Below are 17890 nucleotides of genomic sequence, written 5' to 3'. Positions count from 1 at the left end.
AAAAGGAAGAGAGAGCCAGAACCACTGAGTGGGGAATGCAGTATTTTCTCATATGTGGGTCACACACTTATTGGAAATAGTTTTTAAATGCAAATACAATACCAACAGCCATTAGCTTAAAAATCCTAGCTCTGTCCAAAGTGCTGAATCTGTGGGTACTCTCTGATTAAGAGTAGGTGGTATAGAAATTATGTTTCCATTCAGATAGAGGTTTGAATGCATTAAAAATCCAATAATAGCCATACTAAGGATAAGAACACAAATACTGGCAGAAATAAAACACAAATGAACAGCTTAGTGTCCCCAGTTGCAAAAAAAAAAAAAAAAAAGAGACAGAGAGAGAAAAAATAAGTTGATAAAGCTGAGCTCTCAACCCAGTTATGCGAAGGAGCACTGACTTGGGAGCCATGCATTAATTCAACACACATTTTTCAAGTGCCTACTATATATTAGGCATTGTACTAAGACACTGAATGAGATAAATCATAATCTTTGGTCTCCACGAGGTCACAATTGGTGCTTGCTCAACCACGACCCAACTGTTGACCTTGGGCAATTTACTTAACCTTTCAAGGCTCAAAGCTCTCATTTAAAATTTTGGGAAAATAGGATCTCACAAGATTACTGTGCAAATTAACTAACGTAACGTTTGCAAAGCACTTTGCCCAGAATTTAACATATCAAAGCTCTCAGCGAATGTTACATGTTAGTATTATGTGTTACATTATGCTATGTTCTTTCTATCCATTATTTCATGTATGCTCTCATTTACTCTGTACCAGTCATGTGGGCTAGGTTTTAACAACCACTTTACACAGGTGAGGAAAATGAGGCTCAGAAGAATGGAGTTAGAAGAATTAGTCGCCCAAGTTCGTACCATTGGTCAGTAGTGTGGACAGAATTCAGGGCCAACTCTTTTCACTCTAAAGCCAATGCTTATAACTATAATGATGCTGATGAGAGCAGGACTTGAAAACAGACCAACTGTCCATATTAACAACCAAGGAAAAAGGCAAATTCTACCCTCATGTGGGCCTGAATTTTTGAAAAGGAAAATTCTGAGAGAGTGGGTGGCCACATGGCCTAGGTGCTTGTGTGAATTTTAGGTCAGGGACACTTGTGGGCTGATGGAGAAGGGAAGGATAAATCCTAGCACTCAGGAGAATGGGGCCAAACCCCAGAAGTGCCAGAGGGTTTCACCAGGCTCCTAGCCCATGAGGAAGCAGGAGTGGAGACCAGAGACTACAGCAGGCCAGTTAGGCAGACAGGCCACAAGTCAGTGGTATGGTTAACTACAGAGTCTGCAGGGGCTCTGGGGGCTGAACCCCACAGAACCCATGGCATCTTGGATTGGGGTGGGGATTATGCGGGAGGAGAACAGACTATTTCCAGAATCCACTTGACTCGAGGACAGGGGCCTCATGATGAATTTTCTGCTAGAGATTCACTGGCACTGGGACAGGGCAGGCTGAAACAGAATATGTGGCTAAGCAAAGGCGGGCCTCACAGAAGCCACTGTCTCACATACTCTATTTGAACCTCTGGCTGAGATAAATCTGTGATTTGCTGCTCTGTGTCCCATGGAGCAGGGTGGTGGGGTGGGGGGAGGGGCCAGGGGATGGGGGAGAATGGGACCTCTGAATTAGTGACAACACATTGCTTACCTTGGTGGTAACTATGTGCTTTTTTTTTTAGGCCAAGTACTTATGATTCAGTCCTACAGACTCCACGTAAATATATATTCTCTTTGCTTTTCTTCCTGTGGGAGGGCAACATAGGGCTACAAAGCACAACAATACCCGCCCCCTTTTCCCACAAAACTGCCCAATAAACAGCGAATGCTATTTGAACTCCCTTGATTGAAATGGAAAGGTCACATCTCAGTAGTGTCTTTGGGGCTTGCTTTTCCCATTTGTGACAACGCTGGGCTGTCCTGGGGCCTCCCTAGGGTGCCCTTCCAGCCCTGACCTTCCGTGAGTGTCTTTTAAACACAGAGAGTCTGGCCAGTCCTCAGGCAGGTACATGGATCAATGAGGGCTTTGCATTGGATTGTGCTCCCAGGGCCTCCGTGTCTGCTGCCTTCCACCCCCGCTGCCGCTGTCAGATCAATGTGGGAACCAGATGGCTGTGCTGTGTCATAACAATGGCTTCTTTGCAGGGACTTTTCTCAGTCCCTTTCCTTCAGGCTGTGGAGTCCAAGGGCAGCCGTGCCTCACACCCCAGCACTCTGGGGAGGCCCATGTTGGCTTCTGATAAAGGTCAGCAGGGGTCTCTGGAATGGTCCATGGGCGGCTCCCACTCACCTGTGGTACCGGCTATGGTGTCTCCGTTAGAGAGGAAGTGTGGCTGCTCCCATCTCATGTACCAACGGGACCTGGCCTCGTCTTCCACTGAAGCTGAAGGGAAGGCATGGAGTGTCAGAAGACAATGCAGGAGTTTCAGGTTGTTTCCAGTGCCTCACCTTCATGCAGTCATAGCCTCATGGGGATGGCTCCTGGCTTAGGAATCCAAAGGGTTTATTGACTAAATACATGGGACAGAAAGTGCTGCAGAGCAACTCTCTCAGGTGTCCTAGTCTACTCCCCTTCTCTCTGATTGTTAAGCAGTACACACAGTCCCCGATGGTCACTCCCATCCCTGAGTCTGCCTGACCTTCTAGCTTTAGGGACCAACTGACTGACTCCCAGTTTCCACATCTCTTGCCTTGAATTAGCAAGAGAGAGGGTCTGGTTGGCTCAGCTCATTAGTCGAGTGTCAACTTCTTGTCTAATCAGCTGATACCAAGAAGGGGGGGTGCTCAACTGGAACAGACACAGCTGCGGGAAGGAGCCCACCCCTGAGGAGGGGGCAGCACGGCAGTCCTGAGCAGAGGGCTCGGGCTGGGCACACAACCCAAGGCCTATCTTCGACGTGGGTTTCACCGTTCCAGCTTCTCTTCGGTCTCCCTCAGGAGGTAATGGAGAAAACTACTTTTCTCATCTCCCTCCTTGAGCAAAACAAAATCAGACCGACTAAGGGCCTGGCACTCTGCGAAGAAAACTTGAGAGCAATTTCATGGGGCCCTCACCACTACAATGTTGTCTATCTGGCTTTCACAGTCTACAAAGGGAAGTTCTGTAAATACCAGAGATTACTGTGATTACTGTGAATCCTCTAAGCAGCTAAATTCCCGCAATTCGCACAGTTGTAATGCCTCGGGATTTAGAGACATAATTAAGAACAGATGAGCCTCAAGAAGGTTGATGACAATGATGTGGGGTTGCATGAAACAGCAGAGGGAATGTTGATGGGAGTTCCAGGACTTCATCTCCCTCAAGTGGTGGTGGAACGCGGCCTGGAGGGGGTCGGAGGCAGGAAGGACCCGGGTGCCTGGCGTCCCTGGGCCCAGGAGTCCTTGCCTCCCAGTCTTCCAGAACTGGGGACACAAACTACTAACCTACTCAACCGCTTAGGACTAACCAGAGCTGATTCAGCCTTGGACTGTGGCGCTGAGGCCACTCTGAACAGCTGCCTGCTGCTGTGGGATGGGAGGGGCCCGACTGGCCCCTTCTGACCCCTTTCCTCTCAGGCAGCCTTCTTCCCACACATCAGCTTTGACACAGGAGGGCTTTGGCTGCAGCACTGAGTCTTTTCCCCTGACCTCGCCCCGGGCCCCTTTTAGTTTTTACCCATTTCTCAGTGTTTTTCTCTCTGGCTTTACTACTTACTGAAAGGCACAGGAATACCAATAAGGCAGTACTATGTTTTATTTGATCTATCCACTGCGGTGAGCTGAATCTACAGTATTTGTCATGCCGAGAGTGTTTTGACCTTCCAAAAGGAAACAAGTGCTCTCTGAACCAGAGCCAAGTGAGCAGCTTAGACCCTTCCATGAGCAAAAGTCTGGGATCAGGGGAGTTCCAGAGCACGCAATCACCATCAAAATGTGACCAGACTCATTGAGGGTGAAGTCCTTGCAGTAAGGGAAGGGAAGGGGCTGTGATCCAACAGCTACCGTGAGGGTGCTGGAGCCAGCATGCCTGAGTTCTGCTCCTTGATAGCTCTGTGACCTCAGAGAAGTTGCTTAACCTCTCTGTACCTCCATCTTCTCTCCTGCAAACCAGGGACTCTAATAGAACCTGCCTCACGGGGCGGCTGTGTTAGATGAGTCTGTACATGTGAGATACTGAGAACAGTGGCTGGCATACAGGAAGTGCTCGGAGGGGACTCTTCTGTCCCCCAGTGTTGCATAGGTGCCTTATACTGTGTCTCTTCCATTTTTTTTTCTCACAATAACTGTGGGAAACAGACTTTTATATTCCCATCATGCAAAAGAAGAAATTGGATCTAAGATGTCCAGAAAATTGCCCAGGGCCGGGTAGCTAGTAAGTGGCAGGGAAAGATTTCGAAGGTGGAGATCTCCGGCTCCAAATCCTATGTTCTCTCTATTTCACCATCATAGCCAGTCCCCTTCATGGTCAGCCTGGCTTCCTGTAGTCATACCCCTTCCCCTCCTGTCCCCTGAGTCCCTCTGCACCCACTGAAGTTCCAGTGATGCTGGAATCACAGCACCACTTCTTAGCTTTGGCAACTCTCTGAGCCTCTATTTCTTTATTTCTGTAAGCTGGCACAATAACAGGGCCTGTTGGGAAAGGGAACAGCAGCCCCTGAGGACCAGAGGCTGGTCTGGTGCTGGGAGCTGGCCTGTACCCCACACCTAGACTTTGGCATGTGAGCGCTTCACGACTGTGATGGATTAAGACAAAAACAAGACTACTTCATAACCACATCTGAACTCAGACACAAACAAGGACATTACCGAAAACAAAAGTGACCGACTATCCCCCTCCCTCTTGGCTAACATGAGTGACAGCTGCTTCTTTACCAATTCCAACTTTAGTCTTGCTTCATTCCTCCCACCTTCTAGATAAAATTTATTAAGTACCCAATGGTAGAAGTATATTGACTTCCTGACAGCATCCAATCCAGAGCAAAGATCCACTTCTGTATTACCAAAAATATCTTCCTCCTTCGGACAGAGCTGGTGTGCACACGTACCTCTCACCAACCAGCACCTTCTTCTCTGAAATCCGTGCGGACACCCCCTTACGTTTGCCCCGGGCACGGCAGTGCGCCCCTTTGCATTTTCTCACAGACCTTTACTCCACACTGCAGACCCCAAGCCCGTAAAAACCTTTATCACCTGTGATATCCGGGTGGAGGACATCCTCTCAGGGTGTTTAGACAGCATGGTGGGGGGGATGGCAGGAGGGCCAGGTCGGCAGTGGAGTGACCATCAGGTGTCGGCAGGCCCCCTTCTGCTTCCTGGCAGAGCAGACGCTGTGCGAATGGACACTCCCTCACCCACTCGCCAGAGCCGCGTGGGCCAGAGGAACCGGGCTGGATTCTTCAGCGCAAATGTACTCGCAGCTGCATCCACCAGGGGCAGCCCCAGGGACCGCAGAGTTCTTTCATGCCCATTGCTGCTAATTGCAGATAATGCATTAAAAATACAGAGCCGCATCTGTTCATTTCAGCATGAGTATCGAGGAATTTACATGGTTTGTAATGACAGGGTGTGAGGGCGGGGAAACGCTTATCCTGCCTGCGGGCCAGAGGCACAGCTGTGAGCAGAGAGCTGGAGGTGTGATTTCTGGTGCCCAACAAATTCTCTGGGTGACAGCCAAGCCCTTCCTTGGAGGCACCAAGGGAAAGATCCAGGTATTTCTCCGGAAATGCCAAACACAGAGTGTGTGTCTGGGTGCTCAGGAGGCCTCCTGGCCCAACTCTGCCTGTGTAGAGTTCCCGAGAGAGAGGAGGGAACTGACACTGCCAAGCCCGGGATGGGAGGAGCCTCTCCGGGTTCCATTGCTCATTTTCCAGCACCAAGCGCCTTGCCTAGAGTCTCAGTTCCTCATCTGCAAAATGCAGGTGTTTAAAGTTTCTGCTTCATTCAGTTTATTAGTAAATAAGATCGGTACATGTAAATTGCCTCAAACACTACCAGGCATGGCATAGGTACATAAATAAGTTTTCTATTATTATTTTACTTCATGTCAAGCATTGTGTTAGATTTTAAGGGTACCAGGATGAATAAGGCAAGGCACCTGCCCTCCTTCACTAGTCAAGACAAACACTAGTTAAGATGTGATATGAACGAGATGATGATGTGATATGGGAGCACAGAAGAGGGTGGGAGGGTCCAAGAGGGCTTCCTGGAGGAAGGGACACTTGACCTGAGTCTTGTCTGAAGGTGGAAGTTTACCAGACCTAAAAGGTAGGATGAGTTCACCCTGGAGTAGCATGTGCAAAGGCCCTGAGGAGAGTATAGTGTTTCTGGGAGAAATACTGTAGGGCAGGACCTTAGGGTGGGTGTATTAAGTATCTATTCCTGTTTAACAAATCATTCCAAAACTTATGGTTTGAAGCAATATTTATTATCTCACCTTGTCTGCATGTTAGGAATCTGGGTGTGGCTCAGCTGGGTTCTCCAGGCTTAGAGTTTCTCACAGGGCTGCCATCAAGGAGTATTTCAGGGCTGTGATCATCTCAAAGCTCAGCTGGGGAAAAGGACTTGCTCCAAGCTTATTCCCAGGGTGCTTTGAAGGATTTTGAGTTCCTCAGTGCTGTTGACCAGAGGCTACCTCCGTTCCTTCATATAGGGTAGAACATGGCTGCTGGCTTCGTCAGAGCGACTCCGAGAGAGAGGAAGACAGGAGTCACAGTCTTTTATAACCTAATCTCAGAAGCGGCAGACCGTCACTTTTGCTGTATTCCCTGTGTTGGAAGTCACTAGGTCCAGCCCACACACCAGGGGAGGGGGCTGTACAAGGGTGTGAATGCCAAGAGACAAAGACCGTTTAGTCACTTTTGAAGCTGCCTACCGCCAGCTGCCCTCGGCCCCCAATGATTCATGCCCTTGCCACATGAGACACACAGTTACCCCTTCCCAAGGCCCCCAAAAGCCTCATCCCGTGAAAGCATCAGCTCAAAGTCCAGAATCTCACCATCTAAATCAAGTTCAAGTGTGGTTGAGGCTCTTGGGTATAGTTCCTTGAGTACAGGTCCTAGAGTACTGTTACTCTGGATCAGTAGCTCTGCAAAACTAGACAGACAAGTTCTCTGTCCCCACACACCTGACATACAGTGGTGGGATAGGTACAGGGTAATGGCTCTAGACATTCTTACTCAAAAGGGGTGGACAATGTGAGGCAGAAAATAGTCCCTGGTCCATAACAATTCTGAAATCCATCCAGGAATATCTTGGAAGTTTCTTGATTAGTTTTAAAATCTGGGAATATTTAACTCCACCTTCTGAGTTCTTGGTTTCTCCCTCTGAGTCTTCCTTTTTTTTTTTTTTTTTCCTCCATGAAAGGAAGTGCATGTTTGAAGCTGACTTTTCCTCAGCCTGCTTCCCACTGAGAATTTTGGGAGTCCAGTGACCTCTTTTTGTTTTGTACTGTCTCTGTCCTTTTTAGTCCAAGCTAACAGTGTTTCTTCTGATAAAAGTTTTCTCCAAAACTTTGTGGGTCTTCTGTAAATTTCATTGAGAGTCGCTCTCTTACACAAAAGCCACAACCACAGATTTCTTTGAACTAAACTTCTCTACCTTGGGCTTCCTCTAAGAAGTCCAAGGGACGCTGCTCATATGCTTCCCAGAGGCCCTGTTGTTTGATCTTGAGGATCTGTAAGGCCCACCCTAATCTCTTTAAAGGGCCTTTATGTGGCTGAATAACACTACAGTCCTTTGATTTTTCCTAGGTCTTAGCCAAAGGCTGCACAGTCACACCCTCAGCTTTATCTCCAGACCACCTTTTCTCGACACTGCTCAAAGCCACCTCTTAATTTTAGCATCCTTTGCTGTCTTGGGAGGCTGAGAACTTTCCAAACTATGAAGTCTGGCTCCTTTCAACCACCTTTCCCTCAATTTACCTCTCTTCTCACATAAGCAGCAAGAAGAAACCAGCCAGTACCTTCAACCCTTTGCTTGGACACCTCCTTAGCTAGATCACAAAGTTGATTCAGTGCATGTCCTGCCTTCCATATCCCTGCAGATGACATTGTCGCTAAACTTTCTTCCACTGCATAACAAGGATCCCTTTCTTCCAGTTTCCAGTAACATGTTCTCACTTCCTTCTGAGCCTTCACCAGCAACATCCTCCAAGTCCAGGTTTCTCTAACAAGGTCTTCAGAATACTCCCAGCCTCTACCCACTGCCTGGTTCCAAAGACATCTCACTTTTTTAGATATTTTTCATGGCACTATCCCCCTCTTGATACCAAAATCTGTATTCATTATCTATTTCAGTCTGTAACGAATTATCCCAAACCTCAGTGCCATGAAACCACATCTATCACCTTAGTTGCTACGGGTCAGGAATCAGGTACGGCTCAGCCGGGCCTGTCATAAAGTTGCAATAAAGGTGTCTACTTCCAAGCTTACTCACGGTTGCTGGCAGGATTCAGGTCCTTGCCAGCTGTTTGAGGGCCTCAGTTCCTTGCTGGGCATTGGCCAGAAGCCACCCTCAATTCCTTTCCATGTGGGCCTCTCTACAGGGTGGCTTTCAACATGTCAGTTTGCTTTGAGCAAGCAAGAAAGAGAGAGAGCCAGAGAGAGTCTTTCATAGCCTAGTCCATTCCGAAGCAGTGACATCCTATCACTTCGGCCCTATCCTGTGCATTAGAAGGAAGTCATTAGGTCCAGCCCACACTCAAAGGGAGGAATCACACAAGGGTGTGAATCCCAGAAGGCCTGGTTCACTGGGAGCCATTTCAGAAGCTGAGCGTGGGGCAGCCGTGGCCTGATTATCCTGTGTCAGACTCCCGTAGTGAGGGGCAACCACTGAAATATTTCACTGCTGACGGGAGGAGTCTTCAAATATCGCTCAGCCAGCTGGAGCCGAGAAAGGACTGGAAAGGGAGCAACAATAGGCAGCTGTTACAAGGGGATGGCCAGGCGGGAACGCTCAGTGCGTCACGGCCGATCCACCCAGAGGTCAAGGCCAGTCTGCAGGGTCACATGACCCCCTTTTGGGCTTTAGCCAAGCTCTTTCTCCTGCTTGAACTGCCTTTGTGTGTGTTGTTCTCTCCTTCTTTGAACCATCCCTTAGAGACCAGGGCAGGCACCCCCATCCGCTGGGCACTTCTTACACATCAGACTTCATTTACAAGGATGTCCTAGACATTTCGTTTATCCTCCAGCACACCTGGAGGGCAGGTATTGTTTGTGGGCGTGTGATTAGAGGTGCATGACAAGACACAAAGGGGCCAGGGCTTTGTGACTTCACCCTGATGACCTCACCCTGGCCAGGGGCCTGATCCTCAGTCGTATAGGCCCAGAAACTGGACCTTTTTGTCCCCAAACATGCTTTAGTGGAGGCTGAAATCAACTCTAAGATCCCAGAGAGGCTGTGTGGCCCAGATGCTCATCGATTGTTTGCAACTGGGATCGACTTCTCCGTTGGGATTTGAGGGAAGCCCCCAAAATGAATAAACAAACAAACAAATACTTACTCCTTTGTCAAGTGCAGAATCAGTTGGCAGATGAAAGAGAAAGACAGATGAGGATCAGCCTTTCACCTTGATTACCGATGAACTGGTTGGAGAGCAGACCTGAACACACTTTGCAGCTGGCATTGGCCGGGGGAGGAGGGAAGAGCAGGTCAGCCCTTCCTCTCTCTCAACATCACTAGGCAGATCAGTGATGCCTCCTCTTCAGAGTAAATGCCAGGGCTGCGCGAGGAGAAAGAACTCCTCCGTGGTCCTGGGACCAGCAGCATCAGTACCACCTGGGAACTTTCAGAAATGCAAATTACAGGCCCAAGTCCCAGAAGAATTGAATCAAACTCTAGGGGTGGGGCCCAGCATTCTGTATCTTAATAAGGTCTGAGGTGATTCTAATGCAGCCTCAAAGCTGAGAACCACCAGTCTAGTGGGAGCTGCTCCACATGGAAATCTGAGGCCTGGGAAGCAGTGTACTCCTGGAATATTTTGCCACCCGTGCCTGTCCTTCCCCCCATCTCTGGGAAAACAAATCACAGGGAGAGACGTTTCACAGCTTCCACATTTGATTTTTAGCTTACAGCTGCTCCCAGGAGGACCAAGTGGAGGTTCCTGATTATCACCCCTCCAAAAGGGAAGGTGGTCATGGATTTGGTGTTCGCCAGCCTTGCCTCTTTCTCTTGCAGACCTGGGAGGCGTTAGCATCCCCTTATTGGCCTTGGTAGTCTTTGAAGACGCTAGAATGACCATTAACCGGAAGTGGAAATGGAAGCACGTGGATCCCCCTGCAGAAAAGCCTCTTTGGCTCCCATAGCCCTTAGGTTTCAAAATAAACTCCTTGCCAAGGCCTGTCCCTCTCCAACTGCATCTCAGCCACTCACTCACCCCTCCAGTCACTCTAGCCTCCCTCTGTCTAATATGCCAAGCTCACTCCTACCTCAGGATCTTTGCACTTGCTGTCCTTCTACTTGAACAACTCTTCCCTAAGGCCTTGGCAGGCCTGGCTCCTCCCTGTCCTTTAAATCAAAACCCAAATGTCATCTTCTCTGACCACCCATTTAAAGTGCCCTCAACCCCACTTGTCATTGTTTATCTCATTAGCCCGGTTTATTTTCTTCAGAGCACTTGACACTATCAAAAAATGACCTGGTGTGTTTATTTGTTGACTTGTTTATTTCTAAGAGATCAGGGGCCTCGCTGCCTCCCTGGTACTAGAACAGTTCCTGGTACGTTGCAGGTTTAAGATTGACATGAATATTTGCTGAATAAATGAACACAGGAAAAGGCTCTGGGAGAGAAGGGTCAGAGTGGAGTGATTCAGGCATTCAGACAGCCATGGGCCCAAAGGCTCAGCCTCCTTCTTCCCGAGGGCAGGGGCCCCTGAGCCCAGCCGAGTGGGTCTGCGTAGAATGCTGGTACCACACCAGGTTTTCTACCTGCTTTTCCTCTCACCCTTTATCTTAGACCCAGGCTCCCCCTACTTCTCCTCCTCCCCTCCTTCCCCCTTCACTGTCATTACATTACAGTCATTAGAAGCCAGCAGATTCACAACCTCCTGTCGGCTTCTTCATAAAGGACTGTTAATAGAGTTAGTTTTCAGCGGGGGCGCTGCAAACTGTTGTCAAAACTCTGACTTAGCCACCCACATCCACATAATTAATCACAGAGGAAACCAGAAAAGAGTGGCATGAGGGCTGGGGTCCAGCTGTGTGTGGGCCCTCTTCCCAGAGGGGACTGTCATGTAACATACAGCCGCTGCCCACCAAGAGCAAGGCTGGAAATAAGACAGCCTCACTAGAACCACTGCAGAGTACAAGTCAGGATCTAATTAGCACTGGGGGGCGTCCGCCACCTTCCAGAGGTTGGTAGCAAAGGAAAAGAAATTAAACAGGTGGGGTCGAAGCTGGAGGGAGAAAGAAAGTTAAAGATGGTTTATTTTAAGATGACAAGGAAGCTGGCATTTATTGAGTACTGTATTAGTTATCTATTGCTGTGTAGCCAATTACCACAAACTTGTTGGCTTAAAACAACACATGTTCAGGCTTCCCTGGTGGCACAGTGGTTGAGAGTCCGCCTGCCGATGCAGGGGACATGGGTTCGTGCCCTGGTTTGGGAAGATCCCACATGCCGCGGAGCGGCTAGGCCCGCGAGCCGTGGCCACTGAGCCTGCGCGTCTGGAGCCTGTGCTCCGCGATGGGAGAGGCCACAACAGCGAGAGACCCGTGTACTGCAAAAAAAACAAAAAAACACACACAAAAAAACACATGTTCATTATCTCCTCATTTCTCTGGGTCAGAATCCGGTAACAGCTTAGCTGGGTCCACCACTTGAGGTCTCACAAGGCTGCAGTCAAGGTGTTAACCAGGGCTGAGTTCTCATGTGGAGGCTCACCTGGGGAAGGATACACTTCCCCGCTCATGTGGTTGCTGCAGCACTTAGTTTCTTGTGTTTGTAGGACTGAGAGCTTTGGGGTTTTTTTCCTGGCTGTTGGTCCGAGGCACCTTCAACTCCTAGAGATTCCCCACAGTTCCTTGCCACGTGGGCTTCCCCAGCTTGGCCACTTAATTCATCAAGCCAGCAGGAAGAATCTCTATAGAACAAATCCACTAGCAAGATAGAGTTGTATATACCATGGCGTAATCACAGAGGAAATCATGTCCCATCTCCCCTGCCCTATTCTGTTGGTTAAAGGCAAGCCACAGGGGGACTTCTCTGGTGGTCCAGTGGTTAAGACTCCATCCTTCCACTACAGGGGGCGCAGGTTCAACCCCTGGTCGGGGAACTGAGATCCCTCATGCCATGTGGCGTGGCCAAAAAAGGAAAAAAAAAAGGGAAGTCACAGGTTCTGCCCACATTTAATGGGAGGGGGGGCCGTACCAGGGTGTGAACACCAGGAGGGGGAAATCATAGGACAGCTGCCCTAGAGGGTCAACCACAGTACCTTTTATGTGCTGAGGACTGTGCCACATGCTTTTGCATGCGTTACATCATTTAATCACTAAAACAACCTGAGGGGCAGGCATCATCCCCTTTGCACAGATGAGAAACCTGAGACAGAGGAACGAGAACTTACTTGCCCAGGGTCCTGCCAGTGATCAGAACCACTTGTGTCAGGACGGCAAGCTTACAGGCTGGAGAGTCAGCATCTTTACAGGAGGAGCAAGGGCCCGAGGTTGGTGGGGAAAAGGATTGTGAGAGGGTTCTGGCTATGAGGCGTGAGACCAGGAGGGAAGATGGCTATGGATTTCACGTTGAGAAAGAAGAAAACCAACAGTGCTTTGATGATCTCTATATTGTCAGTGAAGCAAGATATGAGGATGTCTCCTGAGAGATTGGAGGTTGGGCTGTAGGGGAAGCAGAGCCAAGTTGGAACAGCACCTGTGGGGAATGGGAGAGGGGGAGCAGGTATCTGGCCAGCATGTGTACAAGGTTGCCGAGGAGCATAAAGCTGCTTCCTCCATGAAGACTTTAGCAGTTGCCTTGGTAGGTGGTACTCGCTCCCACCCCCAGCTCTTTGTGCGGTCTACACTCTCCTGAGGCCTTGTAGGGCTGTGGTTTATGCCCGTGTCCATCCCTCTCGTCAGGGCAGGAACCTAACAGTAGACCGCGTTGGGCCTCCTGGTACCCAGCACAGGGTCTGGCACATGGGATCCCTTTGTAAATGGCCTGATTCCAGACCCTGAATTTCTAAATCACTCCACTCTATTACCTCTCACCCACTAAAGGCTGACCCCGTTCTAAAAGGCTATTCAAAAATATGTATTTTTATTTTTGTTCCAAAAGTAAAATTTGAAACAACAGCAGGCTTCAGAGATGCAGATCCCTCATGGAATAGGGGTTTAGAGCTGGAATTAGGGAAGTCTTTTGCATGCAGAACCTGGTGACAAAAAAATTTTGCATTTTGGCCCAGTCTTTGATATCAGAAGTCAAGAGCCATTTCAAAATATTCCATATCAATCTAGATTGGTATGAAACGTTGCCCACAGTGTATTATTGCCTGAAAAATACAGTTATAGTAGATGGAACAATCCCATTTGTATCAAATGACAAGTTTTGACTCATTTTAAGTGACAGAAAACCGAACTCAAACTATCTTAGACAAAATCCAAAACGTGTGGGCTTATCTTCAATGAAAGGTCCAGGATGCCAAAGGGACTAATATTTTGGCCTGAGAATGAGGCAAATGGCTGCCAACAGCCTCCAGGGCTACATCCTCCCCTAGGATTCCTTATACAATTCCTGAGATCTACTCTGATTGGACCAACGTGGGTCACATGACCATCACTGAGCCAATCACTGTAGCCAGGGGGATTCCATCTGATCCAGCCTTGGTCAGGATGGAGTTGGTGTGCTGTGAGCAGGAGAAAAGGAATGGATGCCGCGGTGGTCATACAGGCAACAAATGTCCACTCTGTGTGTTGTGCTTACGTCCACAGAAAAATGACCGGGGAGATGCTCACCAAAATGTGGAGAAAAGGGTTCTGTCCAAGTTATAGTACTTGGGGCAGCGTCAGACGCCTCTTTTTGTAAAATCAGCCTCATGCTTCATCCTAGTGACTAGACTAGGGACCACCACTGGAGCCTCATCCTGACCCACTAATAGTATCTAAGCCTTGCTGGAGGACCAGTTCTGGAATCCCTGGAGACACTGAGTCCCTTAAGGCCCACCTCAACTCCAGTTTCCCAGCCTCTGCTGGGGCCTGAATTGGGAGCCTGACCTGGACTCCAGACCTTTTGCCCTCCTGGCGAGGAGGGTGGCAGGGCTGGCGTTTGCTCACTTCACTCTGAGTAGGGTCCTCCACCCTGGAGAACCACTTAGGACCAGGCTGCTCCCACCCCCAGGACTCCTAGCTTCTTTACACCTGGAAATTCCCACCCCACCCTGCCTGCCCAAGCCAAGCCCGGTAAGTACGGACCACATACTCTTCAGACTCTTGTCCCAAAGCCAGCCCCTCCTGGGATCAGTTCCCAAACCCTGATCTCAGCTCCACCATGCCACTCACTTGTTGCCCAAAGCGGCAGCGATGGACCCTCTAACACTACACACGAGACCAGGGACAGGCAGTACGGTAGAATGGCATTTTATTTCCAATTGGATCTGTCAGCTGTGTCTGACAGTTTTTTTGAACCCTCTGCGCTGGTTCTTAGCCGACCCTTGGAGGTTCTTCTTCCTGGCATTATGGTAGATGCCCAGTTCCTCTTGGTACTTAGCTCTCAGGAGAGCTGCCCTTTGTTCATAAGGCTGCTGGTCGTTGTCAGTCACAGCTGACCACATCTTCCTTGAGGCCTTTGCCACCTGCACTACTGACCAGTTTGGATTCTCCCACTTGAGCTGGGCATAGTGGTCTTGGCAGAAGAGTAGGAAGGACGATGGAGGTCGTCTGGGTGCGTGGGGGTCCCGCTTTCTCTGCTTCTTCTTCCTGCCAGGGTAATTCATCATCTCTTCCTGGTATCGGGCTTGGTAGAGCTTAGCCACGTCGTCATATGTGGCCTTTTCGTGCTTTGAGATAGACCTCCATTTTTGCGAACACTTTCTAGAGAACTCTTTAAAGCCAAGGTAGGTATTTGGCTGCTGCTCCTTGAACTTGTTTCTGTAATTCATCAAAAAGCGGATGTAGGGCCTCCCTGGTGGCGCAGTGGTTAAGAGTCCGCCTGCCGATGCAGGGGATACGGGTTCGTGCCCCGGTCTGGGAGGATCCCATATGCCGCGGAGCGGCTGGGCCCGTGAGCCATGGCCGCTGGGCCTGCGCATCCGGAGCCTGTGCTCCGCAACGGGAGAGGCCACAACAGTGAGAGGCCCACATACCGCAAAAAGAAAAAATAAATAAATAAATAAAAAGCGGATGTAAGAAGAGACATTGGCCTTGGGCTTTAGCTGGACTTCTCTTCCCATGTTCATAAGGTCATTTTATTTTCTGATCTAGTAACTCAGAGACTTTTGTCCACCACACTCCAGGAGCAGTTAGAAGGTGCTCTGCTGGCAGTGAATGTTTCTCTCTGTAAGAGCTGCAGGCAGGGGTCGCCTTTCCAGTGGTGGTGGCATTGTTGGGTCAGAGGGGATTGTGACATCACTCACAAGCTGGCCACTTCAGGCCAGTGCTGGTGGCATTTGCATACAGGTGCTCTTATTGGTTGGCTACTTGGCGGTCAAATTTTGCTTCTTGTGAAAGATAATGGTTCATCCAGAGAAGGCTCTGGAGCAGTACCCGCCCCCCCGCCCCGGAATGTTTCTCCTTGGTTTCCTGGAGGCAGTGGGCTTTGCTCAGTTGGGGAGCTTTCCATCCCTCGGATGTAGTAACAAGCCACGGGGGCTGCCTTCCCCGCCGTACGATTGTCAAGATGCCGCCTCATCCCTTCCAAAGACAGGTTGGAAATAATGAACACGAGGAGGTGGATGGCTCCAGAGCTGTCATGATAAAATGTGAAGTCTTTCTGTTTGCCTTGAACGGTGGCAGCTCATCCTGTACAAAGAGTTTAGCAGTAACTCTAAAAATAATCAGGTATGACCGCTGTGACTCGGTTCCTGTCAGGACAAAGCTGTCTAATTTAAAACCCAAGCCCTTGGCCTATACGCCTGAGCTCTTCGTTTCTCTGAGGAAACTGGGGGTGGGGTGGAGGTTAGGGAAGAAGGGAGGAGAACCTTAAGATTTTACTAATTACGCCTGAGTCCATGAAAATGAGGCAGAATCCTTGGCCTATCAGGAGGCCCCCCTGCCTTTATCCCAGGGGTCCCCGTTTCCTGGGGCTAGAGCACAAAGCTCTAGCAGCTACACTCAAGCTAGTCGGCCTCTGGCTTTCTGAGAAAAAAGTTGCAAATATTCCGTCAGTCTTCCAACTGGAGGGAAAAGAAAAGAAAAGTGTCATTTATTGACCTTTGGACATTGTGAAGTACTTGCTTACCTGGTCATGGAGTTGACACCACTCAGTGGTTGTCGACAGAGCCAAGTTTACAGGACTGGAACACTGAGCCTCATTAACATAAAATTAACCTGTTTAAGGTAAAACAGCCGCTAACAGGTTGGATCTGGATTTGAACCGATTTGCCTGACTGGAGCCTCTGCTTCATCCCACCTGCACAGAGCTGCTGCCTGGGGGGCCTAGGGTCCGGGTGCATGGCCTCAGCAGCTGAGCTGAGTCTGACACTGAAACTTGCCTGAGGCTAGACCACATTTTGAATTTTGGTCAAGGCCATTTCCAGGGCTCCACAACCGATTTCACCTTCCATGTTACATAAAAGAAAGATGGATATTGACTAGAGTCTCCAATCCTGAATTCTAGTCCCAGCTCGCCACGAGGCGGCTGGGCTACCCAAGCCAGTCCCTTCCTTCCTGTAAGCCTATCATGTTTCATCTATGAAATCAGTGATGTGCAATCAGTGTTCCACTGGCCAGGAAAGACCCTCCCAGTGACATGCTTTAGTTCTGTGGCCGGACTGGGGAGCCCGTGAGATACCAGATACCAGCTCAGGGAGTCTGGGCTAGTGGTGGGGGCAGAGAGGTCTGGCCAGTGGGAACAGTTTAATCTGGGGACAATTCTCAGCCTAGGGAGCTTTTTGCCACTCAGGTTCTTTGTCCCACGGTGGCCAGAGGTTGGCTCGTCTTGTCTGTTGGAGTTGAGCTGGGCTGCCAAGATGAATGAGACACAGCTTCTTCCTGAGGTAGAAGGCTGGGTTGTGAGGAAGAACTTGCCTAACATCCAGACATGATAATCAGCTTCAGCCCAGACGCACAAAACACCCAGCAGCTCATCTGTGCCTCTGTTCACAACCTTGTACCCCCTCTCAGGATGATAAAATCCAGGAATAGCCATCCGGAGCCTAGCAGATCTAGGAAGAGAAGACAGTTAAGGTGAAACCTATGACAGTCCTTTGGTGTTGGGGCCACATTCTCGACTTGGCGGGGTGAAGCAGGGCACCCCTTTGTCTAGTGGAGCTGCGGGAGAAGTAAATATACCAGACTTTCTAAATCGATGCTGTGTGCGCTGGCATCTGAGGTTTGCTCCTTTCTATCCTTCCCCAGCCTGCTCCCTGTCTTGGGAAGCTGACCCATATGGACCACATCAGTGGCTCCTATGCCTTCTGGCTTCCACTTCAGTTTGACCAATGGGGACCCTAACAGGAGATCAGGGAGGGAGGGAGGTGAGGTCAAGGCAGTTACTCTTCTGGCTCCCTCCCCGCGGGATTGCCTGGAGCTGGCTCCCCATCCCCAGACTGAAAGCCCCATCTCCTCTTAAGGCATCCTCTCAAAATGACTCTCCTTCCAGTTTCCCTCTCCTTGTCCCCCCTGCTGAGGGTGGTAAGAGCTCCACCTTTACTAGCCTCTGAGGATTCAGCTCTCCCTTGTGGCTTTCCAACACCTTGCCCATCCCTTTGTAAATAGCGTCTTTGTTAAACACTCCTCAAATTATTCTAA

At 49.5% G+C, this 17890-nt stretch overlaps 2 protein-coding genes across 3 annotated transcripts in view; one reads left to right on the top strand and one right to left on the bottom strand.

The window, feature by feature from the left end:
- Positions 1–17890, top strand: part of CSMD2 (CUB and Sushi multiple domains 2) — a 660274-nt gene that overhangs the window by 281380 nt on the left and 361004 nt on the right. The gene's annotated exons all lie outside the window — the stretch shown is intronic.
- Positions 14581–15372, bottom strand: HMGB4 (high mobility group box 4). Its single transcript, XM_060081963.1, has 2 exons — positions 15325–15372; positions 14581–15093 (listed from the first exon to the last, which is right to left on the bottom strand). Exons 1-2 carry the CDS (start codon positions 15370–15372, stop codon positions 14581–14583), a joined length of 561 nt encoding a protein of 186 aa, XP_059937946.1.

This window comes from Mesoplodon densirostris, chromosome 2 (genome assembly GCF_025265405.1).
Source record: "Mesoplodon densirostris isolate mMesDen1 chromosome 2, mMesDen1 primary haplotype, whole genome shotgun sequence".
Classification (NCBI taxonomy): Eukaryota; Metazoa; Chordata; class Mammalia; order Artiodactyla; family Ziphiidae; genus Mesoplodon; species Mesoplodon densirostris.
This window is presented reverse-complemented; position numbering and strand designations above follow the sequence as displayed.

What these genes read in the sequence shown, in the direction of transcription:
- HMGB4 (XM_060081963.1), bottom strand. Translation starts at nt 15,372, where the DNA reads ATGGGAAGAGAAGTCCAGCTAAAGCCCAAGGCCAATGTCTCTTCTTAC. An exon ending in AGGCCAATGTCTCTTCTTAC is followed by an intron (nt 15,094 to 15,324) that starts ATCCGCTTTTTA and finishes GGGAGGCCCTAC; the next exon opens with ATCCGCTTTTTGATGAATTA.